The 15,855-nt window shown below is 44.7% G+C and overlaps 1 protein-coding gene across 2 annotated transcripts in view; it reads left to right on the top strand.

The window, feature by feature from the left end:
* Window positions 1–15,855, top strand: part of BDP1 (B double prime 1, subunit of RNA polymerase III transcription initiation factor IIIB) — a 93,637-nt gene that overhangs the window by 37,972 nt on the left and 39,810 nt on the right. For both annotated transcript variants that reach the window (XM_061621305.1, XM_061621315.1), the window contains exons 25-32: window positions 631–836; window positions 1,141–1,363; window positions 3,369–3,583; window positions 3,863–4,247; window positions 4,837–4,944; window positions 13,252–13,285; window positions 13,922–14,005; window positions 15,281–15,623. In XM_061621305.1, coding sequence (XP_061477289.1) covers window positions 631–836; window positions 1,141–1,363; window positions 3,369–3,583; window positions 3,863–4,247; window positions 4,837–4,944; window positions 13,252–13,285; window positions 13,922–14,005; window positions 15,281–15,623 — 1,598 coding nt within the window. The remainder of the gene's footprint in view (window positions 1–630; window positions 837–1,140; window positions 1,364–3,368; window positions 3,584–3,862; window positions 4,248–4,836; window positions 4,945–13,251; window positions 13,286–13,921; window positions 14,006–15,280; window positions 15,624–15,855) is intronic.

Raw genomic sequence — 15,855 nt, 5'->3', positions numbered from 1 at the left:
TTCTTTCTTTGTTTAGTACTTCTGTGTACAGCTTTATCTGTTTATACGTTGTGGCAGATGCTGCTGTTTTTCCAGTCCCATGTTTGGGTGCACAGGGGAGCAGAAGGGCCTGCGTTGGGAAAGGGGCCACAGGATCAAAATAGCTTTGGCCCATATCCTTAGATAATTTCCCACCTTCAAAATTCTTGTTGCTAAAACTTTGTAGAGCTTTTCCTGCATAGATAAAATATATCGTACATTAAAGATAATTGTGTCATTAAATGACAGGCCTACTTGTAGCACCTTGAAGACTAATAAATTTACTGTGGAGTGAAGTTTATGTGAGCTAGAAAAGCCAAACTTAAATTTCTTACCACAGTGACAATTCAGACAGAAGTGAAACTTAAAATCATTAAAGTCATGTCAGGGATCTTAAGACTCGTACGGGGAAATTTCATTACAGTCTAACTTCTGGATCATAATCCAGATGAAGCTTTTTAGGGTGGGGGTGCCCTCCAGATGTTGCTGCACTAAGCTCTCATCATCTCTCACCTTTAACAATGTTGGCTCGAGCTGATGGGAGTTGGAGTCCACCATGAGTTACGTTTATTCTATTAATAAACTAACATGCACATGTATTCTAAAATCAAGGGTAATCTCAACGTCCAGCCATCCCTAAGTGATTTGGGGAAAAAAGAACAGTCAGAATCTAGTGAAGCCCAATCGCCAAAAATATGTATTGATCAGAAGAAAAATTCTTCCCCTGAGAAGCCACAGAAATGTGAATTTCCAAAAGACCAAAAAGAAACAATTGTCCTTAAAGATGTTGAAGGAACGTGTCTGGATATTCATGGAAGGTAAAATAATTTTCACTAAGTAAAATGTTACTCTGAGAACCTGAGATTGCATATTAAGCATAACCAGAATTCTCACTGATCTCCAACCTGAAAATAAACATGCCTGGGGGAAAAAAGGGTTTATTTCCTATGTTCCACCTATTTGTTTGTCTCACATTTCTTGGATTTGAAGAGTTCAGATTGGTTCTGTTTTTTAAAGGAAACATTAATATAGACAATAAAAAATAGATTTACAAAAAAGACTCGGGTACAACTAAAAACTGGTATGATCTCAATATTTTTGTTACTTTTGCTTTTCGGTTAGTGATATTTCTGCCCCTTGTGAAATATGTCCATCAAAAAGCATAAAATCCATCCAGCTCATGAGGCGTCCTCTTCAGAAGCCAAAACCAAGCCTGGCCCGAGTAGCTAAAAAGAACGAAGCCTCTTCAAAAGGAGAAGCCAGTACAGAAGACAAGACTGGAAGCGATACACAAAGCAAGACAACCCTGTGTTGCAGCAAATCTGGAAAAATGGACACATTAATGGTAAGCACTGATCGGACATCCTAAATCACCTTTTGATTAAATGGTTTTGTGACTACTGGGTTTGCAGAAAGACGCTGTTTGAGGACCTGCTCTTGTGCTCTGAAATCAGCTGCAGCAGTATGGGGGCAAATTTCATAAAACTGTTACTTCTGATACCATGCATAGATACAATGGCTTAGATGCAATGAAGTCCTAGTGTGAGTGGAAGCCACCCATTCAGGCAAAGGGTATTTCTCTGATTTCCATTTATTCTCTTCCCTTCCCCCCCCCAAGGTACAGTGACCTGTGCCACACTTCAGAAGGTCCTCCAACCCTCAGGAGGGGCTATACAGGGGGCACATAGAGCTGCAGCAGGCAGGAGAAGCTAGGAAATCTCTGTTCTTGGTTTTTTTTAGCAGATTGTGTCCTCAGGTTCAAAGCTGTTGAGATTGGTCCTTTTATAATTTTAGAAAACAGCTTCCGTTGGCAATAATATTCTTGTCTTTAGTGATAAATAAATACAGTATTCCCTCTTCATTTATTTATGCTGATGTTCTCCCTAATTAGTTTTCTTAAGGTGATAGCCTTCACTGGCCCAGATCACACACCACTTTAAACCACAGTTAAATTTAGCAGTTGTTTAAAAGACAACACACAGTGTGCTGGTACACAGGGAGAAAATTGCAGGAGCTTCTATTCTCCCCTGCTCCTGCTGCTAATCTGTGGTTTGGCTCAGTGTTATGTCTGAATCTAGGCTCATGTTGAGCCCCAGCTGTTCCAGGAGAATCAGGGACGGAAGCCAGTTGAGCCCCAGCTTCCCCAGGTAGAGCAGGGGGAGGAATCAGAGAAAGATGAGGCTTTCGAGGGCCATGAGGGAGGGGGTGTAGTTGACAGGCTGCCAGTTCCCACGGACAGTTCTCCTGCTGAAGCAAACCTCGCTCCACCTACAGACGCCCCAACAGAGACATTGGGGAATGATGTGGCGCGCGTGCCAACTCCACCCGCCCAGGACCCGCCTAGTACTTCAAACACTTTCCCACCTCCTGAAGCCAAGCCAGCACCTATCGAGCCTGGACTGTCAGATGAGCCGGCGGAGGCTCGCCCCCCTTCGCCCCGCATGAGACACCATGAGAACATGGGTCTCCGAAGGAGTCAGAGATTATGGGCGAAGACGTTTCCTACTTAAGGTGGCGCCCCCCTGACTCGGTTGCTGAGTCAACTTTCTTCACACGCTGCGGAGTATGCTTAGGAAGCTTAGTTAGGGATAGAAGTGAGTTAGCTTAGCTAAGTCTATGAAGCACGCTGCTTTTGATGTCTCAATTACTTTAATAAAACAAGGATTAATTCCAGTCTCGCCTCTTGACTCGTGACTCGCACTCTGGGCAGGACAGCTCAAACTGTAGTCAAGGTTTGTTCTCAGCTGCTCATGGGTTGTGCATGGGAGACAAATAATGAGCACGGTTTTGTATGTAACAGTAAGCCAAACAATGGCTTAGCTCCCAGTAGTGCAGTAGCAAGAGGAACAGAGGAAGAGTGAAATGGGCACAACTTGCTTCCCATTCAACAGTATGCTGAATGTTCACTTTTAAAACATACTTTAAGTATAGTTTAAAATGATAGATATGTGAAAGAGGCCACTGTCTTCCCACATGGACCTAGCATGCTTTTGGTTTTTCTATGCATCTCTATCCTCCTCCATTACCAAAATTAGGCATGGGCTGTAGATGTATATCAGCTAGCCTAACCTAGCTCTTTTTGCAGTAGTAGTAGTAGTAGTAGTTATAAGCAGTCAACGTCCGTGCTGGTGCAGAAAGACAGATAATAAATTAGATAGTAAATTGATACATTTTTTAAAAAAGAGAAAACTGTATTCAGTGTATTGCCTCCAATGTTTTACTTGACTGTTAAAGAAGATGGTTGTCTACTGTTTTTGTTTAAACCTAGGTGAGCAAGGAAAGGCAGGGGATCTAAAAGGACACTGAACAGTTTAATATATTTAATTTGACATAATTTTTGTTGTTTCCAGCACAAGTCAGGAAAATTGGTAGAAGCTGCATCATCTTCTGAATGTTCAAGACAAAGGAATCATATAGATCGCAATGAGACATTGTCTCCAACAAGAAGTAGGTACTCTGGAAAATGTGACTCTTCCGAGCAGTCCTCTGGGAGTGGAAGTCAAATCAGGAAAGAAATATCTGAGCCTCTTTCTGTCCAGGAGAGAGCATCTGAAAGAATAAAAGGGTACAACTACACTTTGAACATTATTCTTTCAATGGAAATGCAGGATGTAAATGCTTTTGTGAATAAGAAAAACTAAAACATTTAATCCATATTGATAACTTGTAGGTCCTTAAAACATGACATGTAAGCAAAGACCTCTGTATATTTTTTTTAAATTGCCTGTTACCTGGTTTCTTAATCCTTATACAAGAAACATTAACTATGCACCCTCAAGGCTGGTTTCTTGCTTTTCTAGGTTTTTCAATCACCTCTACTTAAATGTATTTTTTTTTTACTTAGACAACAAGCAGGACAGACACTGAAACAGAGGAAAAATGCATGTGGATCAAGAATGTCCTCTGCGTTGGAATGTGAGAATGATCATAGCAAAAAGGGGAAACGCTACTTAAAGCTGAAACCAAATGTTAGCCGAGGTAGAAGTTTAAAACCAGTCCTTCGCAAGAAACCTAAAAAAGAATATGGGAATTCGAAAGTAAACCTGGTGACCCTTAGGGCTTCTTCTCAAGAAGAAGAAGAAGATGATGATGATTGGGATGACTTTGAGCCAGACTATGAAGTTGAATGCTTTTCACCAGAGGAAGTAAACAAAGCTCCAGTGTTCGTTCCTAAAGGGCTTCGGTCTCCAAATCCAGTTCCTATTCAGATTGAGGAAACGATGGAAGAGGTATGCCTGAAATACCTATCAAGTGTGTGTGTGTGTGGGAGGACGGGGGAGAATCTGTGGCCCTCCAGGTGTTGCTGGACTCCAGCTGCCAGCATGGCCAATGATCAGGGATGGGAGTTAGTTTAACAATATCTGAAAGGCCATAGGTTCACCACCCTTGCTACAAGAAGGTGATTACTGGTATGGTGAAGTATATGCCATTTCAATGCATGTATTGGATTGGCCATACTTACAAATGGCTGCTCAGCATTATTCAGGCTCATGCAAAAAGAGCAAACCCTAGACTAGGGGTTGCTGAAGTGGTACCTGTGGGCATACATGTGCCCACAGAGACCTTCCTTGAAGTTTTCAGGGTCCCCTTCCCCCCCACTGAAATTAGGCTTGAAAGAAGCATCCTGTTGTTGCCAAAGACCTGAAAGACAATTCTCAAAACATTTGGCCACCACTCTTCTTGAAAATATAGTGTGGCATCACTTCAGATATGTTTAAATGTGCAGAAAGCATTTACAATACACACAGGGAGTCTGTTACATTCTTTAGTTTAAAAAAAAATAACTAAACTGAATTGTAATGCCTCCCTAACCAACAGCTTGAAATATATGAGAATGTTGCAGTTGAGCCATTTCTGTCCCATGAAATGAATGTAGTTTCTCAACCTGTGATGCTGGGAGATAAAGAACCGTACTCCTCACAAGTGGTAAGTATTTTTACTTCCCTGTCTCAATAAATGTAAGCATAATTGCATAAAGTTTATTTTCTCTAATGTTAAAGTGAAGTTAGATTTCCAACGTAATGCTGTTCTGGTTACATTAGTACAATTGAACATACAACTTGCATGAACAAGAAGCATGGCTAGCCAACCTATAACACTTTTGTGATGCCACTTCAGTAGTCTTCACTCCCCCTGATGAAGATGAGAAGTAAATATTTTAGGAAGCAGCAGTACTAATTGAGATTTGTTTAGCATATCTACATCCTATCTATCTGGCTAGACAATGCACATGGCTCTCTATTTCAGTGTGACATCCAGTGCACTGATAACAGGGAAACCTGTAGGATTGGGTTAGTGCAATCTCATTCCCCCTGCCACATGAAAATTCTACACAGCGCATCATATCAGAACTAGAAATAGGCTCTACTTCAAACATAGGATTGCGAATGCTTCCAACACACACATTCCTGCCCATCTACCACAAGACAATGGTCCCCCTGCATGCTTTTTTAGAGTTGTTAACATGATGTGGGAAAGCTGAACTGACATTGGACTAACTTTATAATTAAGAAATCATTATAGCAAGTAGCAGTAGTAGCAGCAGTTGCAAGGTGGGGAGTGACAAAGGTGAGAGCAACAGGGTAGTGGACAAGTTCCTGCATAAGGACATAAGAACAGACCAACGGCCCATCTAGTCCAGCATCCTGTTCTCACAGTGACCAACCAGATGCCTTTGGGAAGCCCATAAGCAGGACCTGAGCACAAGAGTACTCGCCCCTCCTATGGTTTCCAGCAACTGGTATTTGGAAGAATACCACCTCCAACTATGGAGGCAGAGCATACTTCTGAATACCAGTAATATGTTGCTGCAGAGTTCCCACTCTCAATGTTTCTAATGTTCAGCAGCTAGGCACACTAGCTCTGAATTTCATTTAACTGGGAAAGAAATGTATGTTCTCTGTCAGTCTGCTTTCTATTTTTGTAGCTGGACAGTTTTCATTGTAAGATTTTTTGTGTGTTTGTATGCATTGTGCCCTGGTGTTTCTGGAGTGGCTGTAAAGGCATTTCAGCACCTGCTTCAAATATTCATTGTTGTCCACCAAGGCTTTATCTGAGAAGTGTGTGTGTGAAAGAGAGAGAGTGGGGGGGGGGAGAAGAGGGGGGAGAAGAAAATATTTTATTGGGGATAGGGAGCCAGAATGAATCATTTATAGGGATTGCTATCAAGCAATCTTCATTAAAAATGCCCTTGAACTCAAAGTTGTTAGTGGCATTGAGAAGGATTTGATTGAATTTGTGGTACAATAACTGAGCCCTTTTTCACTAAAATGTTATTTTTCTTAAGTTAGTGCCATGCCATAAAGTAAATCTGTAGGGTTACAAGAATTTCTGATTTTGAGGTAGGCATGTCTTTCTTTCCCACAATGCACACTCACCATCTCTTAAAGATTTTAGGTGGGAATCTTATCCCTTGTTGTTTATGGAAAAATAGGCCTTGTTTGCACATCAGAATAAACCACAGTTGTCAAACCATGGTTTAATTGTGAACGTACCTTCTCCCTGCCATATGGGTTCCCATGTGGCTTCTCCCCTTCTACCCCACATGGTGCCCTCATGGCGCCCTCATGGCTCAAACAAGCGTTCGTATGGCTTGTTCTGTTGTTCAAATCCAGACTGTGATTTCTTTGAAACAAAAACAAACTTTGTCTTATGTCTAGCTTACTGCTTGTGCTTTGTTTAAAAGAGACAAACTATGCTTCAGGTTCAGGCAACATGACAAGAGATACCATGGTTTGTTTGAGTTGTATGAGCACAGCTCCAGAGGCAAAGGAGTGGGAAGCAGGGACCTGTTCAACAGGGAGGATGGACATTTTCCACAGGTAGCCTGCCATCAGATTGGAGCTCTACTGCCATCTAGCATCCGAAGGCAAGAATGCACTAGAGTTAAAACCTGGGCCTCGGGCCCCTCCCACTCCAGTCTTCATTCTTGCCTTCGTCAGAGGCAGGTTAAATTGTTGGACAGAGCGATAGATAAGTCATTATTCCTTCTTCCATTCCACCTTGTTCACCTGTTTGTTTCCCTCCCCACATTGGTGTTCGGAGGGTGTGCAATTTTTCTCTTGTTTTTTCCTAGTATATTTTTCCTTATCTCACCTTGGTGTTATTTTTTCCCCTTTGGGATTGTTTGGGGGTGCGTCGCTGAGGCTACTTAAGCGGTGGCGGCTGCTTTTCTGTCGGGTAGGGGTCCCGTGGCTGCAGACCCCCCCCGCTCAGTTTCGGCTGCCTTTTCAACCCTCCTGGGGCCTTATTTCACTGAGGCTGCGGCTCCCTCGCGGGCTCTCCGCCCGCTCCCGAGTCCCCGGACAGCGTTTTTTGGCCTATGGCTGCCTTTTCAGCCCTCCTGGGGTCTTATTTAGGCAACCCCGATATCGCGGCTGCCATATTGTTTTTTGCACTTTTAAAGTTTTTAAAGTTTTTTCCTTTCTGAGGCTTCTTGAGGCCCTATAAGGCAGCCTCTTGTCCCGGCTGCCTTCTCAGCCCTGTTGGGGCTTTATTTAGGCTCGGCTGCTTTTTCAGCCCTCCTGGGGTCTTATTTAGGCAACCCCGATATCGCGGCTGCCATTTTGTTTTTGTGGCCGCCATTTTGTTTTTTGCATTTTTGAAGTTTTTTCCTTTCTGAGGCTTCTTGAGGCCCTATAAGGCAGCGTTTCGTCCCGGCTGCTCTCTCAGACCTGTTGGACCTTAATTTAGGCTCCCCTATTCTAAAGTATTTCTGCATGTGAGACCTGTGTCTTTAGAACGACCTATAGTCAAGAGATACCACACCGTCCCCATTGTGTGTGTGTATTCCCTTATGTGCACCACTATTTGAGGCTTAGTTTTCGTCAGTGCACTTTGGCGGTACCGCACCTTCCCCATTGTGTGCGTGTATCTAGCCCTGGCCACGCTGCGATTTTTAAAGAAAAGCATCCTTTTTTCCTGGCAGTGTAATTAGCGGTCTCGCACCTTCCCCATTGTGTGTGTGTACTTAGCTAGTGGCCAATAATACACCTCGACTTCTCACTTACTTTTTGGAGTCCTGATTGTTTAGTGCGGCGCTTAATATTGGTGGGCGTACATCCACGATCTCAGCACCTTCCCCATTGTGTGCGTGATCCAGACTTTGACATGGCAGATCAGAACCCAGAGGTGCCACAAGCTTCTAAAGCAGGTCGTCAGGGCATCGCTTCATCTCTACGCAAGCCACCTAAACACAAGCCCGCTAAAGCCTTAGCCAAGACTAAACACCTGTCTGGCCATGGGCCACCTAAGAGGGCACGCTACGTTGCACCCCTGCTCCCGGAGAAGCCTCTGCACACAGCGGTGCCTGCGCTCTTTCAGTCTCCTTCTGAGTCCTCAGAGGATGAGTTTGAAGGCTTCCCCAGCCAAACCCCTCGCCAATCTGACCTGACTCCATCTGTGCAGCCTCATGCGCCTCCACAGGAACATACTCTACCCGCACCTCCACCTGCAGGGATACAGCTGACTCCAGATTTTCTGCTACAGTTACGAAAGATGCTTGGGTGCCTATATCAACCTCAGCCTCCACCTCATGTATCCTCTCAGCCGGAAGTTTCGCAGCAGTCTACCTCTGCAAGACTACCGAGCTGCCATGATGATGCCCCGCTACCCTCTCCTAACCCATTTGATGTGGTCAGGGGCAGAGTGGGCGTGGAATCCTCACAGATGGAGAACTACTTAAACCTTTTCCAGGCTGACCCTGATGAATGGAGTGGAGAATCTGACCCAGATGAGGACTACTCTTACCGCCTTTTCAACCCGGCAGACATCATTCCTCTGTCTCGCAGAGTAATGGACACCCTCGGCATTCAACCAGAACAATCACCACCGGTTGCCCCTCCGGTGACGGGTGCCAGAGTCCTCAAGTCGCCTAGATCAGTGGATCATTTTATCCCTGTGCCAGATCCCATTAACAAGCTGGCCAGAGAAGAATGGGGCCGCCCTCTATGTCCGCGCCGTTCTTCCACTTTGGCCAACAAGCTGTATACCCTGGCCCCAGACTTCATGTCATTCCTGAACGTCCCGGGGGTGGACCAACCCATTTCCAATCTCGTGTCTCGGTCTCTCCTCCCGAAAGAAGGAGACTCCCAGTTCAAGGATCCCTTGGAGAGGCTGCTCGACTTTGTCCTCCGAAAGATCCACGAGGCATCCGCCCATTCCATCCGGGCCTCTGCTGCCGCCTCCATCTTCTCACGGGCCTCCATGATGTGGCTAGATGACCTTCTGGACGATCCTAACCCGGATCCCGCCAAGCTACGGAAGGGTCTACTCAAGGTACACAAGACTGCTGCATTTGTGGCTGATGCCACGTTAGACGCAACCCACCAAGGTGCACGGGCTCTGGCGGCTGGCATTGTTGCTCGTCGAACCCTATGGCTTCAACATTGGGATGCTGACTCTACCGCCAGAACTAACTTGTCCATGGCCCCATACTCGGGCGCTATGCTCTTTGGCGACGATGCACTTAAAGCTGTCCTGGTCGATCCCAAGGACAATCGTAAGCCTGCCTTAGCCACAGTCAGAAGAGACGACCGCAGACCATTTCGGCGGTTTACTCCTTACCGCTCCTTCCAGCCCTTTCGGAGAGGACGACCTGGTGGACGAGGACGGGATACCAGGCCTAAAGATTTCCGTCCCTCCAGGGCACCCTGGCCCAGACAACGTTTCCAGCCCAGAGCCCAATACCAAGGCAGACAAGCCGCTTCAGCCTCTTATGGCAGAGGAGCCCGTCAGCGCAGGCAGTTCTGACACTTTTCCCATTGGAGGCAGACTCTCCTTCTTCTCCAGCTCCTGGCTCACTCTGACACAAATCTGTTGGGTCAGGGCAATCTTCACCCAGGGGTACAACATAGAGTTTTGGAGGGAACCCCCGGACAGATTTTGCCTCTCCCCCGTCTCCAAGTCACGCAGGGCAGCTATGCAGGATGCCGTATGCCATCTTCTAAACATAGCTGCTATAGAGACAGTACCTCCATCCGAAAGGCTGCAAGGTGTGTACTCCATCCTCTTCACGGTCCCCAAGCGAGATTCCTCATGGAGGGTGGTCCTAGACCTCAAGTTTCTCAACTGCTTTGTCAAGTACCGCCGCTTCAAGATGGAGTCTCTGGCGTCTATTGTGGAAGCTCTACAACAAGGGGATTTCCTAGCATCCATCGACCTGAAGGACGCGTATTTACACATTCCAATTTGCTCGGATCACAGAAGATTCCTGAGATTCGCATTAGGCCACCACCATTTCCAATACCGTGCCATGCCATTCGGCCTCTCCTCGGCTCCTATCACATTTACGCCTATCTCGAAGATCTCCTCCTTCGAGCATGCTCCCGGGACCTGGCCAACAGACAACTCCAGTTCACCCTAGACGCCCTAGACGCTCACGGCTGGCTGATCAATGCCGAAAAGAGTCACCTGCAGCCAACCCAGCGCCTCCAGCACCTGGGGGCTATACTGGACACCTCTTTAGCCATGTTTTTCCTGTCCCCAGATCGTATTGCCTCCATCACAACCATGGCAACCTTACTGATACATCGCTCAAGGGCAGATGTCATGCTCCTGGCGCAGTTCCTAGGGTCAATGATTTCCACAATTCACATCGTCCCGTGGGCTCAACATCATTCGAGACCTCTACAATGGGCCCTCCTACCTATTCAGGCGGACATCACCAAGTCCAACCATCGTGTGATTCCGCTGAACCCATCGTTGAAGGAATCATTCCGCTGGTGGGTAGCGACAACCCACCTCAGCAAGGGGACGCCTTTTCGGGACCCAGCCAGAGTCCTAATCACCACAGAAGCCAGTCTGTACGGCTGGGGAGCCCATTGCAACTCCACCTTCGTTCAGGGCGTGTGGTCCACTCAGGACCTAAATCACAACATAAACTGGCTGGAGCTCAGAGCTGCTCATCTGGCCCTTCGACACTTCCAGCCTCTGTTCTCTCTACAACACGTCCTCATCCGTACGGACAACGTTTGTGTGAAATCTCATATCAACAGACGGGGGTACCAGGTCCAGGGTTCTACAGGAAGAGGCGACCCGAATCTTCGACTGGGCCGAGAACCATCTATTATCGTTACGAGCAGAACATCTCAGTGGGGCTCTAAACGTGACCGCCGATTGGCTCAGCAGGCAACAGGTCAACCCGGGAGAATGGAAGCTTCATCCGGCAGTGTTCCACCTCCTCCAGCTCCGGTTTGGCCCCCTCTCGGTGGACCTCTTCGCTTCCAGCCACAACTGCCAGCTGCCTCGTTACTTCTCGAGGTACCTAGAGCCGAGGGCGGAAGCAGTGGATGTGCTGACGACACCATGGCCAGACGGGCTTCTGTATGCCTTGCCCCCGATATCCCTCCTGGGCAGGACGTTGACGAAACTCCGACAAGAAGGGACTCGGATTCTTCTAATAGCACCATACTGGCCTCGCAGACTTTGGTTCTCGGACCTTCTCTAAATGTCAGTTGTGGACCCCTGGACCCTCCCGTTCAGGCCGGACCTTCTCACCCAGGGACCAGTTTGGCATCCAGACCCGACCTGACTGAGCCTGACGGCCTGGCTTTTGAACGGACGCAGTTGAATACTGCTGGACTTTCTCAGGGGGTGATAGACACTATCTTAGCATCAAGACGACCGTCAACTACTCGCATTTACCAGAGTACTTGGCGTGCCTTCTCCAACTGGTGCACTTCCAAGAGTTTTTCAGCACCTCACACCACTGTACAGCATGTTCTACAGTTCCTATACAGAGGTTTGACATTGGGACTGCGACCAAACACTCTGCGTCGCCATGCCTCCACCATCTCCTCGATCTTATCTGTTTCCTCATCGGTCGCCCCCCTGGGAGCTTACCCGCTCATCAAACGTTTTTTAAGAGGGGCTGCCCGCCTTTCTCCGCCTGTACGCCACCATTTTCCTTCCTGGAACCTCTCTAAGGTCTTGCAAGCCTTACAGCGCTCTCCGTTTGAGCCCCTTGCTTCAGTACCCCTCAGACTGTTATCTTACAAAGTTCTTTTTCTCGTTGCTATTACTTCTGCAAGAAGAATTTCGGAGCTACACGCCTTATCATCGGCCCGTCACCTTTGCGTGTTTCATAAGGACTCAGTAATTCTGAGGGTTGACCCATCCTTCTGTCCAAAGGTCACCTCAGTATTCCACTGTGGCCAGGATATTATACTTCCTTCATTCTGCCCAAAGCCAGTCCATCCCCTCGAAAAGGCCTGGCATTCGCTGGATGTTAGGAGAGCACTCAAGGTTTACCTCTCTCGCACCCAAGACATCAGGCAGACAGAAGCATTATTTGTATCCTTTCACCCTAGGTCTTTGGGAAAAAAGGTTTCTAAATCCACTTTGTCCTGTTGGCTACGAGCCTGTATTTCTATCGCATATCAGTCTCTTAATCTGCCAGTGCCGTCTAACATCACGGCTCATTCCACCAGGTCAGCTGCCGCTACGGCGGTATTCCTAACTAATGCTTCTCTTGCTGACATATGTAGGGCGGCGGTATGGGCTACCCCTAACTCCTTCATGAAGCATTATAAGATTGATCGCTATGCTTCGGCTGACGCCTCCTTCGGGAGACGTGTTCTTCAACATGTCCTTTCTGATTTGTAAGCTGTTTGTAGTCCCTCCCTATTAAGGGGCTGCGTTGGTACATCCAAATCTGATGGCAGGCTACCTGTGGAAAATGGTCCATTGGACTCACCTGAAGGGTGATTTTCACAGGTACGCCTGCCATCACGTCCCTCCCTTGTGGGGGATTTCTAGATAAATTATGCTATAAGTTTAGTGCTCTGTTCTGTTCTCTCTTAGTTAAAACCTGTGTTTTTGGTAGCAAGTTCTATGATGTTTCCTGTTCCGGTTTTCCTACCTCTATTTTCCTTGCTGCTGCGGCCTTTGGCCTTTAGTTCCTTTCAGATATACCACTTCGGACTCGTCGCAAATAAAGACTGGAGTGGGAGGGGCCCGAGGCCCAGGTTTTAACTCTAGTGCATTCTTGCCTTCGGATGCTAGATGGCAGTAGAGCCCCAATCTGATGGCAGGCGTACCTGTGAAAATCACCCTTCAGGTGAGTCCAATGGATCATTCATGATTAAACCATAGTTCAAGACAAACAGCAGCTTATTGTGATGTATGAACCAGGCCATAATGGTCACTAGTGATGTTAACCTATGGAATTTTATTTTATTGAAAATAAAATAAAAAGAAATGTAGTAGTTAACTTGTGTTTATTTTTATCCCAAGGTTATTGCACAAGAAGAGCAAGAAAAGAAAACAGGTAAATGGTCAAAGTTGTTGAAACAGAGCAATTGAATAACCATTTATAAGAATTTTATAAGCCAGAACTGCTGCCTGAGTTTGCTTCCCCACTCCCTTCCAATCCCTATTTCTTTTTTGTCATGTCTTCCAGAAGGTACTTTGTTCTTGATTGTTCTAAGGTGCTGTGGGTACCTTTGGGGGGTTGAAGAGCAAGATAAAAAAATACTTTAAATAAATAAATGTATCAATGAGGTCAAGTTTGATTTGTGAATTTTATTAATACTGTTCTTTATAAAAAGTGTTTTTAAAGAGGAGATCCCCAAGTATCTCATTCACTGAAGTAAGGAATAAATAACTACTAAGGCTGCAGTCCTATAGACAGTAATCTGGGAGTAAGCTCCATTGAAAACAATGACACTGACTTCCGAGTGGAAACATACAGGATTGCACTGTAAAACCAAGAACTCAGAAGCCACTTTGAGACTTGTAAATGAGGCATGTTGAATTGTATAGATATGAAATCTGATTCTAATATCTAGGATGCTCCAGAAATGACAAGTTTTTTTCTCTCTTTAAATTTTTTAAAAAGCAGTTTTGGTGTATTAGGGAAATAAAATTTGATTTTGGTGTTTTTTGTTTGGTAAATTTTTTTTAGGGATTAGTGATGGAAGTACTGAAGCGGCCATGACTTTACTTGCTATGAGAGATCCAGTGTTCCAGTTAAGCACTGGTATCCAAGGTATGGTCAGTATTACCATATATAGGACATTAAATAAATCCATTTTACTAATGCTATGTGAATAACTTTTTTGTGTCCTGTTCCTTCCTCTCTGTCTGTTGCTATTTGAGCAGAACTGCGCAAACTTAATGCATTGCTCATAGCCAAATAAGAGCAGAAAAGAATAAATTCATGTATATATTATAAAAGATCAATGGAAATGTCTAGGGTGGTTTACTTAAATTAATATACAGGCTAAAAATGGATAATGTTTTTTTTCCAAGTCTCCTTTTTATTAATTAACTTTTGTTTTCATACAAACCTCACAATTGACTACACCAGTAATATTCATACAAAAACAAAGGGAATAGGAGTGATAAGGGATAGGTAGAATGTTTTTTAGTGAAGAAGAGAAATATCAAACCTACATTAGGGGATCATTTTACATTATTAGTCTTGCATTGTAGTTTTTTGACCACTAAAAATGTCTTAAGGAGCCAGATCTGATGTCCATCTCATAGACTCGCAATGTGGGGATATAGTTTAATGATACATGTGCATCAGCAAAAATGATGATTCCAGAACACAATAAAGGCAGACACACACTTCAGACCAAAACAGTGCAAAATACATTTGCAGTGTCATATCATGTGTACCAGTGATACCTCTGCCATCATACAGTGCCAGCAAAGTGGGGTATGAGTGAGAGTCCACACTCCTCCAATACAGTCTAAGAAACATCTAGTAACCCTAAACATCATTTTCATTAATTAGTCTTATCCACAAATTGAGCACTCTTCCATTTAAACAGAAAACCAGACTTATTTAAGAGATCCAGATATTATATCCAATATAAAATATATAGATTGGTTAAGCTGCAGAACATATTCCACTTGCAGAATATTGGGCTTCTAGTCTTGTATTTTTCATGCACAAAGTTGTAGTGTAATTTAATGAAATTTATTATTATTATTAAGTTTATTTATACCCCGCCTTTCGGCCAAAGGCCCTCGAGGCGGCTTCCAAGAAAAATAAACACAGGTATAAAAATATAATAATATACAATATAAACAATACAATATACAAAAAGTAAATTAAATTAAATAGAAGCAACTATCATTATCTGCACCGCCAGAAAGAGAATTTAGACACACAAATACATTATTTACCTAGTATTTCAAACTGGAATCTTTAGAATATTGCCCAATTGAAACTGCACACATTGAATATTTCTGTTGGGTATACATAAATTCAGGCTATAATTGTTTCAACTTTTTCTTTTTGTGGGGAAAAAAGGAAAAATGCAGGAATTTTCACCAAAAGATGAAATGAATGTTGCTGATCATTTCCCAAATGAGCATAATGAAGAGCAAAGTGTAATCCACTGTGATGTGTCAGATCCTGCCCCTTCAGAAAATGAATCGCTTTCTTCAGACAATACAAACAAAACTGCTACAGAGGATCACGGTAATGAACCATCAGGCATGGAGGATTACTTACAGGAAGCAGCTAATGTGTCACTTTCTGCCTCTTCAAAGAATGAACCAGTCTCTTCATACAATATGAATAAAGCTGCTCCAGAGTATTGCAATACATCAGGTTTGGAAGAATGCTTCCAGGAAACAACTAGTATCAGCAGGTTTGTGTTGCTGTTCTAAAAATATTTGATACTGTAAATGCCAGTTAGGAATCCCACTCATTCTTTAGGCTGCAAGTAGTTTTACCTGGATACATGATACATCATGCCTTTATAACTGCAAGGAAGGATTGTAGATTGGTAGTAAAGTACATGCTTTGCATGCAAAAGGTCCCAGGTTCAATTCCTGGCATCTCCCGGTAGGGCTGGGATGGACTTCTGCCTGAAAGCTTGG

Source organism: Rhineura floridana, chromosome 1 (assembly GCF_030035675.1).
Source record: "Rhineura floridana isolate rRhiFlo1 chromosome 1, rRhiFlo1.hap2, whole genome shotgun sequence".
Classification (NCBI taxonomy): domain Eukaryota; kingdom Metazoa; phylum Chordata; class Lepidosauria; order Squamata; family Rhineuridae; genus Rhineura; species Rhineura floridana.
Note: the sequence above shows the minus strand (reverse complement) of the source record. Positions and strands in the feature narration are given on the sequence as shown.